General features: G+C 31.4%; 4 protein-coding genes across 7 annotated transcripts in view; 3 read left to right on the top strand and 1 right to left on the bottom strand.

The window, feature by feature from the left end:
- The first annotated feature begins 439 nt into the window (after positions 1–439).
- Positions 440–4,872, top strand: LOC125077307. The gene is made up of 2 exons (XM_047689220.1): positions 440–451; positions 1,102–4,872. The coding sequence occupies exons 1-2, from the start codon at positions 440–442 to the stop codon at positions 4,870–4,872; spliced, it is 3,783 nt and encodes a 1,260-aa protein (XP_047545176.1).
- An 862-nt stretch (positions 4,873–5,734) lies between these two features.
- Positions 5,735–9,474, top strand: LOC125077296. The gene is made up of 10 exons (XM_047689209.1): positions 5,735–5,765; positions 5,833–5,964; positions 6,293–6,404; positions 6,623–6,766; positions 6,929–6,984; positions 7,393–7,482; positions 7,565–7,656; positions 7,762–8,047; positions 8,850–9,037; positions 9,250–9,474. The coding sequence occupies exons 1-10, from the start codon at positions 5,735–5,737 to the stop codon at positions 9,472–9,474; spliced, it is 1,356 nt and encodes a 451-aa protein (XP_047545165.1).
- A 918-nt stretch (positions 9,475–10,392) lies between these two features.
- Positions 10,393–11,513, bottom strand: LOC125064953 (protein transport protein sec31-like). Its single transcript, XM_047672289.1, has 3 exons — positions 11,456–11,513; positions 11,164–11,319; positions 10,393–11,075 (listed from the first exon to the last, which is right to left on the bottom strand). The coding sequence occupies exons 1-3, from the start codon at positions 11,459–11,461 to the stop codon at positions 10,494–10,496; spliced, it is 744 nt and encodes a 247-aa protein (XP_047528245.1). The 5' UTR covers positions 11,462–11,513; the 3' UTR covers positions 10,393–10,493.
- Positions 11,514–17,729: 6,216 nt separating this feature from the next.
- Positions 17,730–19,269, top strand: part of LOC125074931 (cytosolic carboxypeptidase 1-like) — a 55,868-nt gene continuing 54,328 nt past the window's right edge. For 3 of the 4 annotated variants that reach the window (XM_047686707.1, XM_047686619.1, XM_047686446.1), the window contains exons 1-2: positions 17,731–17,846; positions 18,339–18,473. In XM_047686707.1, coding sequence (XP_047542663.1) covers positions 18,347–18,473 — 127 coding nt within the window. In that variant the 5' untranslated portion in view covers positions 17,731–17,846; positions 18,339–18,346. Of the gene's footprint in view, positions 17,847–18,338; positions 18,474–19,269 lie in introns of all 4 variants that reach the window. The other variant, XM_047686535.1, reaches the window with a different exon arrangement.

The raw sequence follows: 19,269 nt of genomic DNA, 5'->3' as shown, positions 1-19,269 counted from the left end.
TAAGTATAAACGTACTTTATTGGGATGGCGTTGAATCAATGAATATGGCTTTAGAGATATCGTATCGAAAGTGTTTTCCTGTGTGGGATGGATGATACTAATGTTAATAAACTGATTACAGTTGTCACGGTTTATACAGGCTGATTTAAAGTTTATTTTAATCTTGTTATTTGTGTTAAATAATATTGTAACGCAGAGTAATTTGAATTGTAGTTATTCAGCGTTGGGCCACCAAGGACTTATTAGAATTTTTGCTAATGATAAGCAGGAATATCGGAAAATACATAAGCAGAAACAACATCCTGCACGATCTCACGTAGGTCTGTATCGGGTTGTCGTTCCATTGGACGATGACAGTTAGGGGTTAGTTGCATTTGCTTTTGGGAAGACAAGCAATGTTGATAAGTGAGAAAATATAATAAAATTAAACACTTATGCAATGACACCTCTGGTTATTAATAAAAAAAATCTTAAACCAGAACATCTAGAATCAACTAGGATGACTGATAAAATAAAACCCGCTAGCGAACCCCTTTCTTATATACCTTCTAGAACTAAAGTAATATAAAAAAATAACTACCTGACGGTGACTAAATTATAATCCACGTCACTAACAAAATACGAACTACTTCAAAAAAAAAACTTAAAACAAAATAATTACTTTTCCTAATTGAATACATTTTTCGATTGAAAAAGTCACTTCCGAATTTAGTTTTACTCTTGTACATGAATAAAACTCAATAGGACGCCATGTATATTGTATACATAAACATTCAGTATATGACTGAAAGCCTAGCAATAAAACTCAGATTGTTTTTTTGCGGGATTGAACACTGTGGTTTTATTATTTTGGAATCAATAAGTATAAAGAATTTATACCATTAACATTAAATGTAATCTCGCGAAATGTTTAGTGTAATCTTTAGTTTTAATTTATGTTTACTGTTTCATTTCGGACTACAGGTAAATAATATTTTTTGCCTATAACTATTTGTATACATGTGTATAATGGGAATATTTATTAGAAATTCTTAAATTACGATAAATGTTTGATATTTCCAATTAACGTTTTTTATAATTCTTATTTTCGGTAAATTGCAGATCTGTCCTGAAGAGATAACTGCTAGTGGAATAAGTGTCAAATGGGAAAAAAGTGTACCAGCGAATAACGTAATATCAGATCCTATTTGCTATGATAATGACCGCCTAATAACAAGAAATTGTGTCGATTCGAAATGGGAACCACCTGCAGCAACGCTTAATCCATGTTTACAGGTTGTAAAGTATTACAATCTGTCATCTTGTCCACCAGGCTTCGATAAAATATCAAAAAACAACAATGACTACTGCTACCAAATCAAGCAATCGTCCGCGTGGGATTATCCATGTTTGAAAAGTGGCGGTGCTTCTGTTATTACAGACTTGAGTGATGAAGATGCAACCTCTTTATTAAGTTCTCTTAATGCTAAAAATATTTCACGTTATTTTTGGTTACCAGCCAAACGAGCAAAATTTTTTGGCCCAGTTCAGTGGTATATCCCAGGACCAAAATGGGGACATTCTGTTGAAACTAACAATATTTTGAAAATACAAACATCTATATTAAAAAATTGCTTATTACTTGATACGGAACAAGGAATTTTAGTGACAGAAACATGTACGGAGAGTTATCACAATTTATGCTTTTATATAAATAATATTCATTATCCAGCAAAATGTCCAGAAAATTATCACTCTGTGAGGTACATGCCCGATGAGGGAGTTTGCCTTGGAATAGAGCAATCTTCAACAGATCTAACTTTTGATGATTTCATACAAAACCAAATTTGTAAAACACCTATGGGCAGTCAAGACAGTAACGACTTAACAAAGTTTATATTTAAAAAAATAGCCGAGATAAATAATTTACCTAATAGTGTATGGTGTTGGTTTGCTTCTGCTAATTTAAACCAAGAGGATAATAGTACAAAAACATTATATCCTCAAAATTATGTTGCAATAAATAATATTGGCACTTTAAGTTTAATTAATGCTAGCTCATTAATTTCTCTTCCTTGTATGGCATGCCAAACAGAAGTTATCTATGAAAAAACAGAATTAATATTTGAATACAATGATGAAAACAAAGTAATGTACCTTACAATATATTTTCCTTCTGGTCTTTGGAAATATGATCAGTATGATCGTGGTATTCAGTGTTTTTCGGATGCAAAAGGATTTGTAAAAGTAATCGATATTGATGACATGCCTTTTATTGAAATTCAGTCTACTCGATATAACGCAATAGGTGACACTGTAGATATTGACAAAATTGTTTATGCAATTCATCTTATCACAGATAGAGCGGCGCAATACTGGTGTGAGGGGCACACAAAAGATTTCTCTTTGATTAAAACAGACAAACTCGTTGTCAATCCTCAAGGCGATGAAGTTCACGTTTTCTCACTCGTCATAAAAGTTTATGTTTCAACCATTGATATCCAAAATATGCTAGATACAGTTAAATATAACTTATGCTCAAATATAACATCTATTTTTGGAGCTAATAAAGTTTTGTTAATGGAATATCTTGAATACACTGCAAATTATTTGATGGTATTGTTACATATGGATGTAACTATAAACAACATATACGACGATAACTCACGCAATATTCAAAGTACCTTCAAAACTTTAAACAGTATTGCTCAGAGTGAACTGCCGAAATATAATTATATTTTAGTAAATATTTCAAGTTCTATGTACTGCTTACCAACGACATCTGTTGATAATTCCCTTCGATTGAAATGGGAATTAACAGCGATCGGGCATATAGCGGCCCCAAAAGAATTTTGCTTGCAAGAAAATGGATTACCAGTAAAAAGGCTATGCGCCGGTTCATATCTACTGGGAAGCTATTGGGATGATGTGGAAGGAGTTTGCAATAAAAACTACCAACCATCTGATACGACCACCTTTTTATACAAATTTGTTAAGGGACAAGTTCCTGAAAATGACACTTCGCGCTTTCTTACTGACGGTCTTGGTTTTGTTTTAGGAGATGTTAATATTATTATTCCAGCAGATATTTATTATTTATCAATGTCCTTACAACACGTTCTACATATTGCGCATGAAAACCAAACTTCTGTAGATATGGGAAATATTGAAAATATAGCGTGGGTAATGGATAGACTCATGGATCTCGATAATAATTACTTGCGATTAGCTCAAACGCTTAATTCGACTAATGTTATTTTAGATTCCGTTAATAACATAATTGAGATTCTGACTGAGAGAAGTGAATATGTGACCGATAGTCTTATATCTAGAAATCAAAATGAATTCGATGAATACTATCAACTTGCAGTTCAACCACAGTACGTATTACAAATTTCTTATCCGTGGATAAATAACATAAGTGGTTTAGCAATTATTAAAAATTCAGGAAATAATAAATTTACTGACATGGAAATCCAACCTTTATTTAAAAATACCAGCTTAGAAGACATTTTATCACTTGAAAATCTCGAAATTGCTACTTGGTTACCGGACAAAGTACTCAACACTTTAAAATTAAGTAAAAATGAAAGTAATAATGAAACAGAATTCAATAATGAAGATGTACATATAATAATAAGTGTTTTTCACAATGATGCAATATTTCAGGAAATAGACATTAACAACTTTAAAGTCAATAGTCGCATAATAGGAGTTTCGATACCAGGTTTTGTTTCAAATTTGGAAAAACCAATGCCCTTGATATATAAAAGTTTAATGCCAACCGTTCAAAAAAGACTTTGTGGTTATTGGGATTTTCAGAATAATGAAGCCAGTAATGTTCCAGGATTTTGGTCTAATAGAGGGTGCTATTTACGAAAACGGAAAAATGAATTATCTTTTTGTGAATGTTATCATTTAACACATTTTGGACAATTACTAGATATCAGACGTGGCAAAGACTCAAATAACACTGACGATATGAAAGTCCATGACAAACCACTCAATATAATTTCCTTGGTAGGTAGTTTCCTATCATTACTGGGTATAATGGGTATCTGGATCACGGCAACAGTATTCCACACATGGCGAAAAAAAGCTGGAACGAAAGTTCTATTGCATCTTTCAGCGTCTATTGCATTACCCCTTTTATTTATGATTGTATTTAATTTAGACAACAGTATATTTGCAGATTATAATGAAGCATCAAAAGTTTCCGATCGATCAAAAATTCTGTGCATTACTTTAGGAGCTTTATTGCATTATTCTGTTTTAGCAAGTTTTATGTGGATGTTAATAACTGCAGTCTTACAATTTATTAGATATGTGAGAGTTTTGGGAGTATATCGGCCCTCTAGATTCATGATTAAATTCACTCTTATTGGATGGGGTATTCCGCTCATACCTGTAGTCATTGTATTAGTTTTGGATAAAGATAACTATATACCAAAATTACTAACGGCTAGGGATTATAAGTTCTCTATTTGTTATCCTAGCGGATTTTATTTAATCGTCAGTGTAATCGTGCCAATCTGCATTGTCTTGTTGATAAATGTTACATTATTTATTTTGGTTATTTATGCTATTTCTAAAGGTCCTGACGGTAAAATTAGAACGGCAGATATTGATCTTATCGGCGCGCAATTACGATTATCAATATTTTTATTCTTTTTATTAGGACTTACCTGGGTTTTTGGGATTATTTCATTTTCGCACAATGTAATTTGGTCTTATCTTTTCTGCTTGACTTCAACAATGCAAGGTTTCGTCCTGTTTGTTTACTTCGTCGTATGTGACGCTCAAACGCGAAATTTATGGGTGACGCTAATGAAACCTCAGTTTCGATCTCATTCTTCAAGAGAAAGTATTACAAGCATAAGCAGTGGAGATTAATATTTTCATGGAATTAAAAATATTAATTTGTCTTAATTTCTTGTATATAGGTTTTTTCATTTGAAACCAACAAACAATTGTAAATATTTAATATATATTTGTTATGAAATCATTAAATTCATTAATTTCACTATTTGTGAAATATGTGACGTCTAGGTTATTAAAATAAAATTATTTTTGCTTTGATAAATGAAAAATGTATGTATCATATAATTTATTTTTCTTAGTAAGTATTTTTTATTCAATTTAGTTATTGTATATTATAAAGGTAAATATTTACATTATTATTATTATACGTATTGTATTATATACGTATGTATTTCTTTATTACCAAATACTTAATATTACTTACTACAAGGAAGAACTGTAAGAGCTTTACTGTGTACTTAGAAAATAAGAAACAATTTAGATATAATTGAATTTTACAAATATTGTACTTTATTAGTGACACCATTGAATAAATATATTACGCACAATTGAGCAATCAAAACGCTTATAATTAAGTAATTAAAAACCATAATTATTTTGGTTTAAAATAATTTAAAAACTATTTAAATATTACAAATAAGATTTAATTTATAAATTATTTTTTTAAATTATAGAATAACATTTTACTGTAATCTTAGTTAATTGATTAATAAAGATTTTTTTCAACGTTAAGTATGGTTTTATTTTGCTAAATAAAGTGGGAAATAATTGCCTTTGAATCACCTATACATCTCTCGTACATTTTTATTCCGTTTTGTAAGTTACATAATGTAAGTATTGTGTCACATTCTTTTAATGGTAAACAACTAATGTTTACAAATAACTTCATGATGGTCAAAGCAAAAAATCAAACTACACAACTAGTACACGCACGATGATCATCTTGAAAACAATCGGTCTAATTTGTGCGTATATTCAATTTTAATTATAATTTGTTTTTATAAATATTACATAATTTAATTTCGTTCTTAGTTTTCTTACGGATAGCAACGTGTATGTTGAGAGACTTTGCTACATGTCATGACGACTTCAATTTGAAGCCCCCAGATGGAGTCCTGAAAGAGCACACATTCACTTGGCTCGGCTTTGTGCAATATCTACACGGTAAAGATATAAAAAACAGGATTTTCTTTTTATAATTATCATAATTTATTTTAGGTAAAAAGCAAACTAAACCTTAACTATACTTAATTAATTTCTATATAATGCGTATAAAGTGATGCTTAGTTTCTTTTTGGTTTTTCTCAAACCGGTTCTCCCAAAGTTATGAACCGGTGGTACCTTCACATCATCACCATTATCGTTCGTGTCCTTATCCAATTAGTTTTGAATTATAGAATATTTCTTACTTTCACTGTCAATTCAGAAATATTTTTATATACTTATACATCATAAACTTATATATATTATTGCTTTAACAATATTATTTCAGTTACGACAGGATTACCGCATCATAGCAAAGCGCCTCGTGTCGTCCTCATTCACAAACAGTTTTCCGTCGGCACGGCTACAGATATGCTGCATTTGCCAAAAAACTATAAGCTGTAATACATTCATAAAATATAAAATAATTTCTAGTACAATAAACACCTATAAAATTCATAACAATTACTAAACTATTGTGTATAGTCAAGTGTCCCTGAAAGGGTTAATTTGTAGCAAAGCTTCGATAACTAATATTTTATTAATATTAAAAATATAAATCACTAACTACATAAAACATGAGTTTAACCAAAGCTTTATAAGTTGTAATATTTTATAGAGGCAATGTTATATTTGGCGACTATGAAAGAGATGAGGAGGATTGTGGTTTGACTCGCTCACAGGCCAAATTGGGCGTCAAGTGTCCTCGCGCATACTTTGAAATGCCTCTTATTGAGATCAGACCACATCCTGAATATTCGAGGTAAGGCAATACACAAATAATTAATAAGATTGATATAGTATTTGACTTATTTTATTACATTTAAAAAAATAACTTTTCCCATAGCTTTTATTAATCTCAATAGACTAACGTATTTTTTTAAATTAGTTATTATATTTTCTGATCGAGGTCATTCATTTTCAGGTTTGGTGTAGGTAATAGTCTGGCCTTGGTGAAATTTCTTCGTCCCGTTAAATCTCGTAAGATAATTTGTTACATTTACGACACTTTGGTATTAACTAATTAACTTTAATACTATGACGATCTCTGTGGTCGAGTAGTGTGTACATCGGTTTTCATGCGTACGCCACGTCGAGTACCCGGGTTCGATTCCCGGCCAAGTCAATGTAGAAAAAGTTGTGTTGATGAATGAATGTTCATGAATGTGATGTTGTCCAAAATGAAAATTAAATAAAATATAATTATACAATTAAAGTACATCCGCTAAAATTCGAACGGCCTACTACCTAGATTGGTATGTACTTGAAATGTCTACTACAATTATTTACAATATTGAACAATTATGTCAAACTCCACATTTATGACTTATACAAGCATTATTGATATGTGATTATGCCTTTATTTATATCACTTATAATTAATTATAGATTACATGGTTCCAATTTGTTTGCCTAACTTAACTGAACGTGAAAAGAAGCGAAAGAACAAGGTTGTTTTTATGGTTGATTATCTAAGCTGTAAGTATAAAAATACATATATAATTTGACTTGAATAAATATGAAATTTTTGATGAAAAATTTATTACATTTGATTTTTAAGCTGTACCGAAAGACTTCGACTCCGAGAAAATGGCTAAAAAGTCATTAAAATTGTACACCCATAAAGACTGCCGGAGACATCGGATGCGCTCCGTATGTTTTATTTTTAATATTACAACTATTTCTGCTATTTTACATAAATTATAAATAACGAGTATTTTGTTTTATTATTTTCTAATATCTCAAATCCTTTAATAGCAATTAGGAAGCGAAGGTGTTACGCACGTACTTTGCAGTTCTGGTTGTGGCATACGTCCTGGTGCTCCCATAGTCAGTCATGCTCTCGAAGGAACTTTCCAGCTCATAGGCATAGCCGCTGGTAGCGCTCCATGCGCTCGTAGATCTATGCGCAAAAGACTCAATCGAGAACCACCTCTCTACATCGATGTATATCCCTACGTGTCATGGATCATCAATTATATTTCTGCACATGTTCTACCACGACCATATCCAGAAAACTTTATGTTGATGGAAGGAGGCACAAGTAAGTACATTCAAATATCGAATGCATTATTTGGTCTTTTAAAAGTTCTAAGAAAGTACCTTTTATTACGCATGACTAAAACATTTTATTATTTTTTCATATTTCTCTGTTTATGTGTCTATCTGTATAGAATTTGCTTGACATCATTTATGCATAAACTGTAAAGAATATATTAATATATGTTTGCATTCGTTTATTGCAATTAAGTGACGACAAAAAAGTGTTGTTAGTCTTGAGTTACTTTCATCTTGTTGTAACCATTCCTTCAATTTTCAATTTTTATTGGTGATAGGACGTGCGGAACGTTTGATGGATTGTACAGTAGTCGTGTGGATGAATAGTAATTTTTATCAACGATATGTTAAAAGATTTTTTATTTTAAACAATAATACTAGCAAGGTTGTAGGTATTACTAATATTTTCCTCAAGAATTAAATGTGAAACGGGTATTATGGGTGGGACTAGTTCAGAGCCGAACCTTCAACTTCTACATCGATAACCGGTTAAGAATATTATTCAGCTATGTTAAATAAAGATACACCATTACAGGGACAAGTTAATAAGGGAAAGATATATTGATAAGACAAAAACAATAATTTGATTGACAAAAGAAATGTCCATTAGGAATAAATATCAAAACATTTATATAATATTTTGGTAATGTGTCGAAACGGTGTATGAGTGCTTTTATTTACTAGGAGAAGTGAACAAAGGAATTAATTGTGGATGACTATACAGTAAAATGTTTCAATATCAATATTAATTCAATAAATCATTTACACCATACTTTTTTAATGTCAAGGTATTGGTATACATCGTGAATATTTGAGAGCAAGACGAAAACAGAAGTCTGGTTGGCGAGCCCGTACCTTTGTTACTGGAGACTATTGCTTTAAGAGCTTGAAAAAACAAAGTAGAACGGCATTTTTCTATTCAGAGAAATTTGAAGTTAACGCTGATCCTCCGGGTAAAATGAATATCATGATCAAGGTAAATAAAATAATATTCAAATTATTAATCCCCAAAAATATTATATACCTAAAATCGATAGTGTTTACGTAATCGTAACTATTATTTTAAATGATAAGCTGTTTGTACGCTGCGCTTAAATGTTTCACGAAAAGGACATGGGTTGTCTAGTCACCCCCTCTCACACGGACAAAGTTGCGGGTCACAGTATAAAATATTTTATTGTGTTGCAGATATCCGCCGGAATAGAATGCACTATTGTTTGCGCTCGTTTGCTTCTTCCTAATCGGTTAAGCCTGCCCGTTATAGAGGGGGTTGGAGGGTACAATATCTCAGTAACATTTGATACAATGTGGTTTCCATATACATTTTACTTTTCACTGGGACTGAACGGCAAGAATACCACTGAAAGAGATTTCTATAAGTGGATCGGAGAGAGAAAGCCCGGATACTGGTAAACGGTTGTTAACGAAAAATAAATAATAATTATTCACTTTTCTTTTATTTATACATAACAATAATTTCTCCGAATTAAGTTTTTCATGTGAATTATATTAAATTGCTGGTCCGTTCGTATCGAAAAATATTTTGTCTTAAAATTTAATTGGCTTGCAGTAAATAGTATATTGTCGGTAAATACGCTACGATTCAAATAAACTTAAAGATAGCGAGCACGTATAAACCAATCATGTAAATACCTCGATGCACAGCCAGTCATACTATAAAAAAAAATTTTATATTTTTTTTTTAAAGAAAAAATTGTTTCTTGTGCACAAGAGCAAATAAAACCATATTATTTTTTAAAACAAATATTGTAAATTTATTTAAGACTTTACTCTGAACAAGCTTATTATTCAATTAATTTCCATTGTTTTGTAATCATAATTTGTTAGTGAAACCTAACCTTCTTCTAAGTGTAATGTGTATGAATAACTAGTGATCGGTGATATATTATGTTAGATACGACAATCTGCCTACTCAGAAGTGTTAAGCTTCATTCAAATGTCACACGATTAATTTATTTGAATCACCTTGACTTTTAAGAACATTGCTTAAAACGTAGACCATGTTATATATTCTTCCACATATCATTAAAGTGTAATTTATCATAACTAAATTTACTATTTACAAAATATACTGAAACCAAAAATTAGGTACATTTAATAATAGTAATATTCCTTATATTCCCAATGCTCTACCAACCTTGGAAGCTAAGATTTTATGTTCGTCATGCCTGCAGTTACATTGACTCACCCTTCAAACCGGAACACAAAATACTAAGTATTGCGGTAGAATATTTTTAATTAAGTTACTTTAATAAATAATATTTGTTGTAAATTATTGCAATTTGAAGGACGCATGGAATGAAACACGTATTTATAAAAGATATATTTTAATATACGACAGCTTACATGCCAAATTTAACAAGCATGAATGTAAAAAAATAGGAAATTGAACTATGCTATTTTATTTTATATTACGCAGAATCTACGGTTACCGTGTCGTCGTCAACGAGACCCTTATCTGTGTTATCAGCAGCGGGAAAACTAGAAGCTGGCGAAGACTCTTGAGGAAACGAAGGATTCTGTTGGAATCCTGATTGTTGAGGAGGAAAATTGAAGCCTGGTTGAATGAATTGTGGGATTTGTGGATAAAATGGAAATTGTTGAGAGGCCCCAGGTATCTGAGGGTATTGTGGCATATTTTTTGAGTCCAAGGATGTTTGTGAAAAGTTAGGTGGTAACTGCGGTTGAGATGATTGTTGCTGATTAGATGATGAATCTGCTGATTCAATTACGGCTGTATCTTCATCACCAGCGGGTTGCTCTGTTGTGAGTCCTGGGCTTTGTGCTGGTGGTCGACTAGGAGCAACTGGGGCGACGGGATTGATAGCTCCAATTGGGGAAATGGGGAAACCAGGAGCAATAGGTGCAGCAGGAACCAAAGAAGGATAGACAAAGCCGTTAGGATAGTATGAAGCGCTTACGACGGGCTGATAGTTTGGCAGAGGAATTTGATAGCTCAGTTGTGGATGATAGCCGATTGGTGCTGATGGAATCTATAAACAAAGTAATTGCATATAAAACTAAAAATGGACAATATATTTAAAAAAAATCCTTAACATCACCTATCTAAGTTAAACTTACCGCATTTATATACTGACTCGAAGAATATCCGAACCCTTGTATTTGGGGCGGTATAATAGTCTTCACTTCACTTCGCGTGAGCGGTATCGCACCCGGCCACGCGACTGCATTGCCAGCCGAAGTACTGGCTACCGCACACATTAACAGCACAATAACCTGCATAAAATACCTTACATTTAAACGCATTTTTAAACAAAACTGTATTTGAAATCAAGCCATAAAAATCATATCATATATTTTTTAAATATTCTGACATATTTTATAATATTTAAAGCGTAATTCGAAGTCGTACCTTCATCTCGGAGATACTAGACTTCAGAGTACCGATATGTCTGTACTCGTTTTAATCCGCAGACGATTCTTTTATACCTGTTCGAGATCACCCACTTACAATCGCAGACAGAAAGAAACTAGATATGACTCCAACTTTGTATTCAACGTTCGCACCTTGCACAATTGTAATGTACATGTAAATACTGTACAATAATAGCCACATCAAGTTACTAAATAAATTATTTTGGCAATAATCAACATATTTGATGCAATTTTAATTTCATATGAAAATATGCAAATATAAAAAGGACAATAATTGAAAATATGAGACGGACTGCCTCTATTACGAATACAAATGGGTGTCAAATAGTCAAATTGAAATGATCATATACAAAAATAAAAATAATCAGTATGATACGTCATAAATAAGCCTTCTAGAAATTTTTATTTAAATAAAAAAGATATTCTTGTCTTTGAAAGAACAGGGCTCGCTAGACATCCTCACTAACCGGGTCTCTAGCTAGGATCTAGGATAGTTTCCAGTAGAACTAGTATATACTACTTTAGAAACAACTACTCGTTATAACATGAACATAGTTGATCGATTTAATTTAATTTAAAAATATTTACAAATAATAATAATAAAATAAATAATATAAAATATTATTCTGAAGTCTTCTTTGCGTCCTCTCCAACATCTGGAATGAAGAACTCGACCACTTTTTGTTTATACAATGCAACAAAGATTTTAGGCACATTATGATGTAGAGGGTGTGCCCCGCCGACATACGCACTATCCCAAGAGTTCTTGAACATTTGAAGAAACAGCCGAAGCAATTTTAACTGTGGCATTTTAGACGCTTCAGCGAATTTACCTTTAACAGAAAAATATAGTAGTATTATTCATGACGTACGCCTTTCTCCTTTAGATAGGAAACTAAAAGTAAATTAATATTACTAAATTGGCACATTTTTTGTGTCTATACCTGCACCACTCTGTCTTTTTACTCGAATCCTTGAAATATTCGCTGGTATTTTACTTTGCATATTAATTACGTCAGATTCCGTTACTTTAGCGATAACTTGTTGCAAATTGTCAGTTTTATTTTCTTCCTGAAATTTCATTAAAATATTTTATACTTAATAACGTAATATATATTATACATTGAGGTGAGCTGGCTTAGTATTGTTTGCTTGTCGGTGTGAATATCACGAGTTCAAGTCCGACCAAAAACAAATGAGGAAACCATTCTAAAAAAGCGTGATGGAAAAGTTTGCCGCTAGAAATTCAACAACCATATAACAAAGTATTGCCTGTTCCAATAATAATAGGAGGAGAAAAGTAAATTGACATTGACCTTGAATCAACAGGATATTATCATTGGTCGAAATCTTGGATAATTACATGCATATAGCAGATGAATTCCTGAAAAAAGGCGTTTTGAAAGGCGGAACTTTGTAAGTACAATTTAAGTGGATATAATAAGCAGGCCAGCGGAGTGGCGTTGTATTGTTAAAAAAAAAAATTTAATCTAGAACTATTTGTAGTGCATAATATAGCAGAGCTATTAGTAAATCGCATGAAATATGTAAGTTTAAGGTTTTTCTACTCGATCGAAATAGGCTGTACAGTGGAGCAGCGTAGTGGAATGAGTGTGACTTAGATAGAAATAGTTGTCCTTTTCATATGGAAACGTTTATTAATATTCATTTTATAGACGTCGCTTCTAAAATAATATCAAATTAATATTCTTAAGTGTTAAAATAGTTTATCTTTACGTGTTTTACAAAAAAAAAAAAACTATAGTCAGAGTGAAACTATATCACCATGTAAAAAAACTATTCACGACGGATAAAGAGAAACTGGTTTGTATGAAGTTTTCGTTATATTGTTTTGTTGGTAAGGTCATGAAAATATGTATTTTACGCAGACATAATTGCTTGTCACCAGAGTTTATTCAATTAGTACTGTACAGTTTATAAAACTATTTAGATTACATTAATGCATACCCGTACGCGGTTAGGAACGCCGTGTTCAACGCTCGAGGGTTCCCAGCCCTAGAACAATTTATACATCAATCAAATGCTATCACGCACATCTAATTCTGATTATACTATGACTAGCTGTGCTTCGCGGTATTATTATCGCTCAATTTGGCTTATAGAATATTTGTTTTATGCTACTTCTCTTACTTACTTTATCAAAACGTATCTTTACGGGCTTTATTTACTAGTCAAATAATTTTTAACAGAAAACGTTTTTACTGCAAGGTTGATATGAACGGACCAATAATTTCATTTTTTTTTTTTAGTATTAGCAGCCCGTAAATGTCCCACTGCTCGGATAAAGGCCTCCTCTCCCTTTGAGGAGAAGGTTTGGAGCATATTCCACCACGCTGCTCCAATGCGGGTTGGCGGAATACACATGTGGCAGAATTTTCGTTGAAATTAGACACATGCAGGTTTCCTCACGATGTTTTCCTTCACCGCTGAGCACGAGATGAATTATAAACACAAATTAAGCACATGAAATTTCAGAGATGCCTGCCTGGGTTTGAACCCGAAATCATCGGTTAAGATGCACGCGTTCTAACCACTGGGCCATCTCGGCTCAATAATAAATAATTTCATATTTGTAAATAAATTAAATGTAAAGTATCAAATTATATAAATACTATTTTATAATATAATAATTATTTAATTTGACGATCAATAAGTAACTGTAACGCTTCTATATTGAATAAGAGAATTTGATTTGATTTAGATTTAAATTGAATGTTCGTAGTATTACATTAATAGTTATATATATTTATCATTACTTTCATCAATATCAATAAGACATCATACCGTCTGTACATTAATATCAGCACTTTTAGGCTCCATCGTAGATTTGCCAGTAATTGAAATTGACAATGCTACCCTGCAACACAAGGCACTACAAAGCAAAAAGTTAAAATGTGACAACATATCGATAAAACAACAGTCTGGACTATACTGCACTACTACAGTACGAATTCTTATTCATAAAATGCTTTATCAAACAAGATGTGTTTATAAAAAATATTTAATAAACAATATAATACTTCTGTGTTATTTATTTGAAATGAAATGTAACGGAGTAAATAATCAAAACAATGCTTCGTTGGCATGCATGTTCCTTCTTGTACACAATGCTTCATTATATTACTCGGATATCCATATTTTATGAAAAAATATTGTTCAAATTTTTCGTTGCTATCCAAATCTTATGTCATAAAATGAACTCATTTGGTATACTACTACAATAGCAATACTGTCATACTTGTATTATATGATTTTACAGTTAAGATATACTAACCGATAGTTTAAAAAACATTGACACCTCCTACGCTGGCTACCTTAAAAATAAATGTATACAGTTACAAAATGCTTTGTCTTTTTCTTTTAAATAACTACGATAGAGAGAAAGATAAATTGGTGTATCGCCAACAGAATGCTATTGACCTTTTCAGTAAATCGATTCTCAGAAGCCTGTACTTCTAACTCCTTGCTGTGTCATAAGTTAGCACGTAATGCCTTTGGTCCTGCCCTCGGTCTATCTCCATCCGTATGGATTGTGGGAGTTCAACAATACCTATAGTGCATTTGTGTTAATTCACACACTTTTTCACAGTAATAACTATTTAATAACCTATTATTTGAAATTTGCCGGCACAGTTGAAATTTAATCGGCAATACTTTAGTAACATAATCAAAAGTATGTAAGGGTTTGAATGATGTGTTTTTTTTTAAATTACTATGTACATAGTTAGCATAATATATAAGAAGTTGCAAAATATTTAAGTCATTCTTCTATTATATTGCTTGATTTTTACCCGATCAATTAATGTTTTGATTATTAGATGTTGACTTGACTGAATCTGCGAAAACCAATCCGAGGCATTGACCAATCACAACGACTACTTTGTCATATTCGAGCCCTGGTCGATATTAGCCGACACTCTGTTTGAGCATTGAATGAAGGAACAACTCGTAAACAGTGATAGTATGTTACAATCAACGAAAGTTATTACAGTGACCTAAGATCCCTTAAAGTGGTATGTACTTACGATCAAAAGACTATAGCGACATATATCTAAAAAATAATGTCACGATTGCTTCGTGATACAATACAATACGATACAACAACTATTTGTTTTTTCTTAACTTTTCGTTTTAATTTTATGCAATAAATTAAAAACCAGCTTTAAAATTTCAGCTCAACAAAGAATTTCACTTTCTTTGTTAATATTAGCAGCAGTTCGCAATTAGATAAGAGGAACATAAGCTTTTCTAAGGAAATTCTATAGGTTAATGTGTCTCGTCAATAAAACAATATCATTGTCACCCTATCACTCGCAAGGCTGCTCTAGATCTCATTAGATACAGATCACCGACTGACATTTGCTTCCAGTGACTCCAAGCCTCACTCTTGACATTTCTACTGCGTTAAACTTGTTCGGTAGTCGTTAAAATTACAAATCCATTAAGTTTTAAGTGTTTGTACAGTTCATTACATAAATGTGCTGATTTTTTTTGTATATATCAATATATTATTGATCGAAAAAAATGTAAGTGTTGTAACATAATTCAAGTGTAACTAGTATAAAAATATCTAAAGGGTATTTTCTAAATTAACCTCTTTCTTATGAATAATATATATATATTTTTATTTGTTAAGAATAAAGCAATCTTTTCTTTTTTAAAACTACTCTTAAGTCTTTTTCACGAGACAAAAATAATATAAGAATGTGAAAACTTAATTAAAAAACAAAGCAAGCGAGGTGAATATTTCTTCAATAAAATTTTGACAAAAAAAAAACGACTTCAAATACTTATATACTCGAAACAATAACTCGTGAAAATTAAAATCATCCAGTTTTATTTCAATCTTGGAGGAGAATTTTTTCTTCCACTTAATATGGGATCAAACAGGAAATACATATAAAGGATTTTCGAAATTGCTTCATAAATGACGGAGTTTTAAACGTTGAATATTTGTAATATTTATTGCATTGGCAAAATTTATATTTGAATTAAATGGATTAATAGGTATTCTATGTATGGATTTCGGATGTACATAAAAACTAAATTAAGCAACTGGCCATTAGCAATTAAAAACTATTTGTCAGTTATTTGCAATGACATTTAAAAATGCAGATTAAAAATATCAAATATTTGATACAATTTGGTAAAGAAAAATCAAATGAATATTATGATCAATAACTTAAAAAACAGATTTAATTTCTGTGATGAATGAGAAATGCCAGGTGTGTCAATGCATATTATAAACGTATATTTAAATTAAATATTTTGTTGAGGCTTGCGATAAATTAAACGATACCTATGAATGATAAAAGTTGAAGTAGGTACTTTAATACAACTCTCAAACAAGAACATTGTGCGGTTATTGTTTTGCGTATATTTATTATTCTTTTGATGGTATATATACATTTTGCATAGAATAATCCCCGTTAATCCAAATTCCAAAGGGTTTTAGTAATATAATTTCTGATAAACTTTTTTTGTACTATTTTAAATTTATTCATATTAATTATGATTTTCTAGGACTTTGTGACGAAGGTCGATTCGTCGGCTCAGGCACAAGAAATCAAAAAGCCGAAAAAAAAATGTAAGCGTCTTTGATTGAATTATACGTTAATAAAATAATGTTGTTAAACTAAGACTTTTGGGCCTTTTTTTGTTGATATTTGTATTATATACAATAATAACTTTCTTTCTTAACACGTAAGAGTTGCCATCGCGTTTGTAATAAGTGTTTGTATTAATTTAAAGTATTATATTAAGTTTATATGCGTATATCTTTATAAATGTAAATCGATATCAGCTGTAGTCTTAGTACATAATTATAATAAATAGACATAAATATTTAATATATTAAATATAAAAAGTATATTTACAATATTCAATGATTATATACCACAACTTGTAATTAAACTATATTTTATTGTCATACATGACAGACATGTTCTATTCATTACGCTAAAATGAAAAATAATTAAAAAAATATTTTTTTTTTTTCATAACAATTTTGCCACGCCTAATTAATGGGGTTAAATACATAAATAAATTGATATATTTACAATTTTAAATGAAAAGTAGAACATATGGTTTTGAAAATATAGTCCAATTTACAAAATTTACAAATGAGTATTTAATCCCGAGCATAGTCGAGGTGGGACGATAGATTTTATCTGACGTAACGCGCCCGCCCCCGCACTATACGATTTTCAGTTCGCTGCGAGTAGTCGGCCGAGGGCCGCCGCGGGGTACAGAGCTCGAGTGTATAACATTATTCAAATTTGTTTATTTACAATCTGTCACAATCAATTACCGAGAAAAGGACAACACAAAGCAACGCACTCACGCACGTACGTCCCACGGTCGTTTCGTAAATAAATTTAGTCAAAACGTCTTGCTATCCATTCACAAATCAACCGTTCACACTAGATGTTTGTATGTGTTGGCCTACAGACTACATTCATGACAATGTTAATTTCTTCTATCGACTACTTTAAAGTTTAGTCTTAGTCTTACAAATCAGATAAACACACAAATTATAAAAGTGCATATCGACTCAACTCCTAACTGCAAGCAACGTTTTCACGACAGAATTCGTTTAACTTTGAACAGCAATTAAAACACCAGCTTGTTTTTAATTAATACAACTTCATTATTATGAACACATTACTAAAACACCATTTGTAGTAACTAAGCTTATTACATGTTCCGTAAATATCCACATTTTCATTGGCTATGAAAACATTTTAAAGACACTTTTTGTCTTGCTAAAAATAATTCGTTTATATGGTATAGTTCTTTTCATTAACTAGATGTAAGTCAGAATTTTGACTTTTGTTCAGCGTACCGCATGGCTGATGACGCGGCGTCAGAATGCTTGTTCGAGCGACTTCGCTTGTACCAACAGCGTGCGCCCGACTCCGCAGAAGTGGCACGTGCCATCACTGCGCGGATCAACTCCCGCCTCTCCTCTCATGGTAAGCACGGAACTTTGTTAAAAGTAAAGTTTTGTTTATTATCCTGTCAAAAACCAATTCGATGCCAGAACACTCATACAAAGAATATTGTTATTTTTGGTGCTTTGCAGCATTCTTTTTTATAAAACTGTAAAACTTAAAAAAAAGTCTCTCTTTTTTTTATTTATTTCTCAATGTACCAATCTATCTACGTACGTTTTTACAGTATATCTACACAACTATATTATCAAAATCACAAGAACAATCCTTAAGTATACATGAATCAGTAAATATCTAGTTTATATTATAAAGAATGTTCATTTGAGAGAATATTCATTTTTGTGACGAATACTAATATCTATCATTGTTATAACGGTATACTGATGAATTAATTTGACACTTTTGTTTCTTTTTTATTTAAGACGTGCCACTTTAAATGCAAGATGCACAATAAAAGAAAAATCTTATTCCGTCCGTATAGACGGAAGCATTTAGAATATTAATATTAAAGAGAATACAAATCACTTAGCTAATTGTTCTTCGAATGAAATAAATATTATGCTACAGTGAAGAAATCAATTGATATTCACAAGTGAAACTAAGTCACGGTTACCGCTATTGTAATAAAAGAAAGGTTTTTTTTTTTTTTTAAATAAAAGGAACACATTATATTAGTCAAGAGACGATTTGTACAGTCCACTGTAAAAAAATATCATCGAAGGGTAGATATTTTAAGCTTTTATTTAACTTCTCTTGTCGTGTGAATAAGCAAAGAATACAGTCGAATTTTAAACCAGTTTCACCTTAACCGATAGAA

This window comes from Vanessa atalanta, chromosome 1, assembly GCF_905147765.1.
Source record: "Vanessa atalanta chromosome 1, ilVanAtal1.2, whole genome shotgun sequence".
Lineage (NCBI taxonomy): Eukaryota > Metazoa > Arthropoda > Insecta > Lepidoptera > Nymphalidae > Vanessa > Vanessa atalanta.
The sequence above is the reverse complement of the archived record's forward strand: the minus strand, read 5'-3'. Positions and strand labels throughout refer to the sequence as shown.

Coding starts and splice junctions, on each gene's coding strand:
- LOC125077296 (XM_047689209.1), top strand. CDS start 5,735: ATGATCATCTTGAAAACAATCGGTCTAATTT. Junction 7,657..7,761: donor GGAGACATCGGATGCGCTCC/GTATGTTTTATT, acceptor ATCCTTTAATAG/CAATTAGGAAGCGAAGGTGT. Junction 8,048..8,849: donor GTTGATGGAAGGAGGCACAA/GTAAGTACATTC, acceptor TTTAATGTCAAG/GTATTGGTATACATCGTGAA.
- LOC125064953 (XM_047672289.1), bottom strand. Junction 11,076..11,163: donor CGAGTCAGTATATAAATGCG/GTAAGTTTAACT, acceptor CTTTGTTTATAG/ATTCCATCAGCACCAATCGG.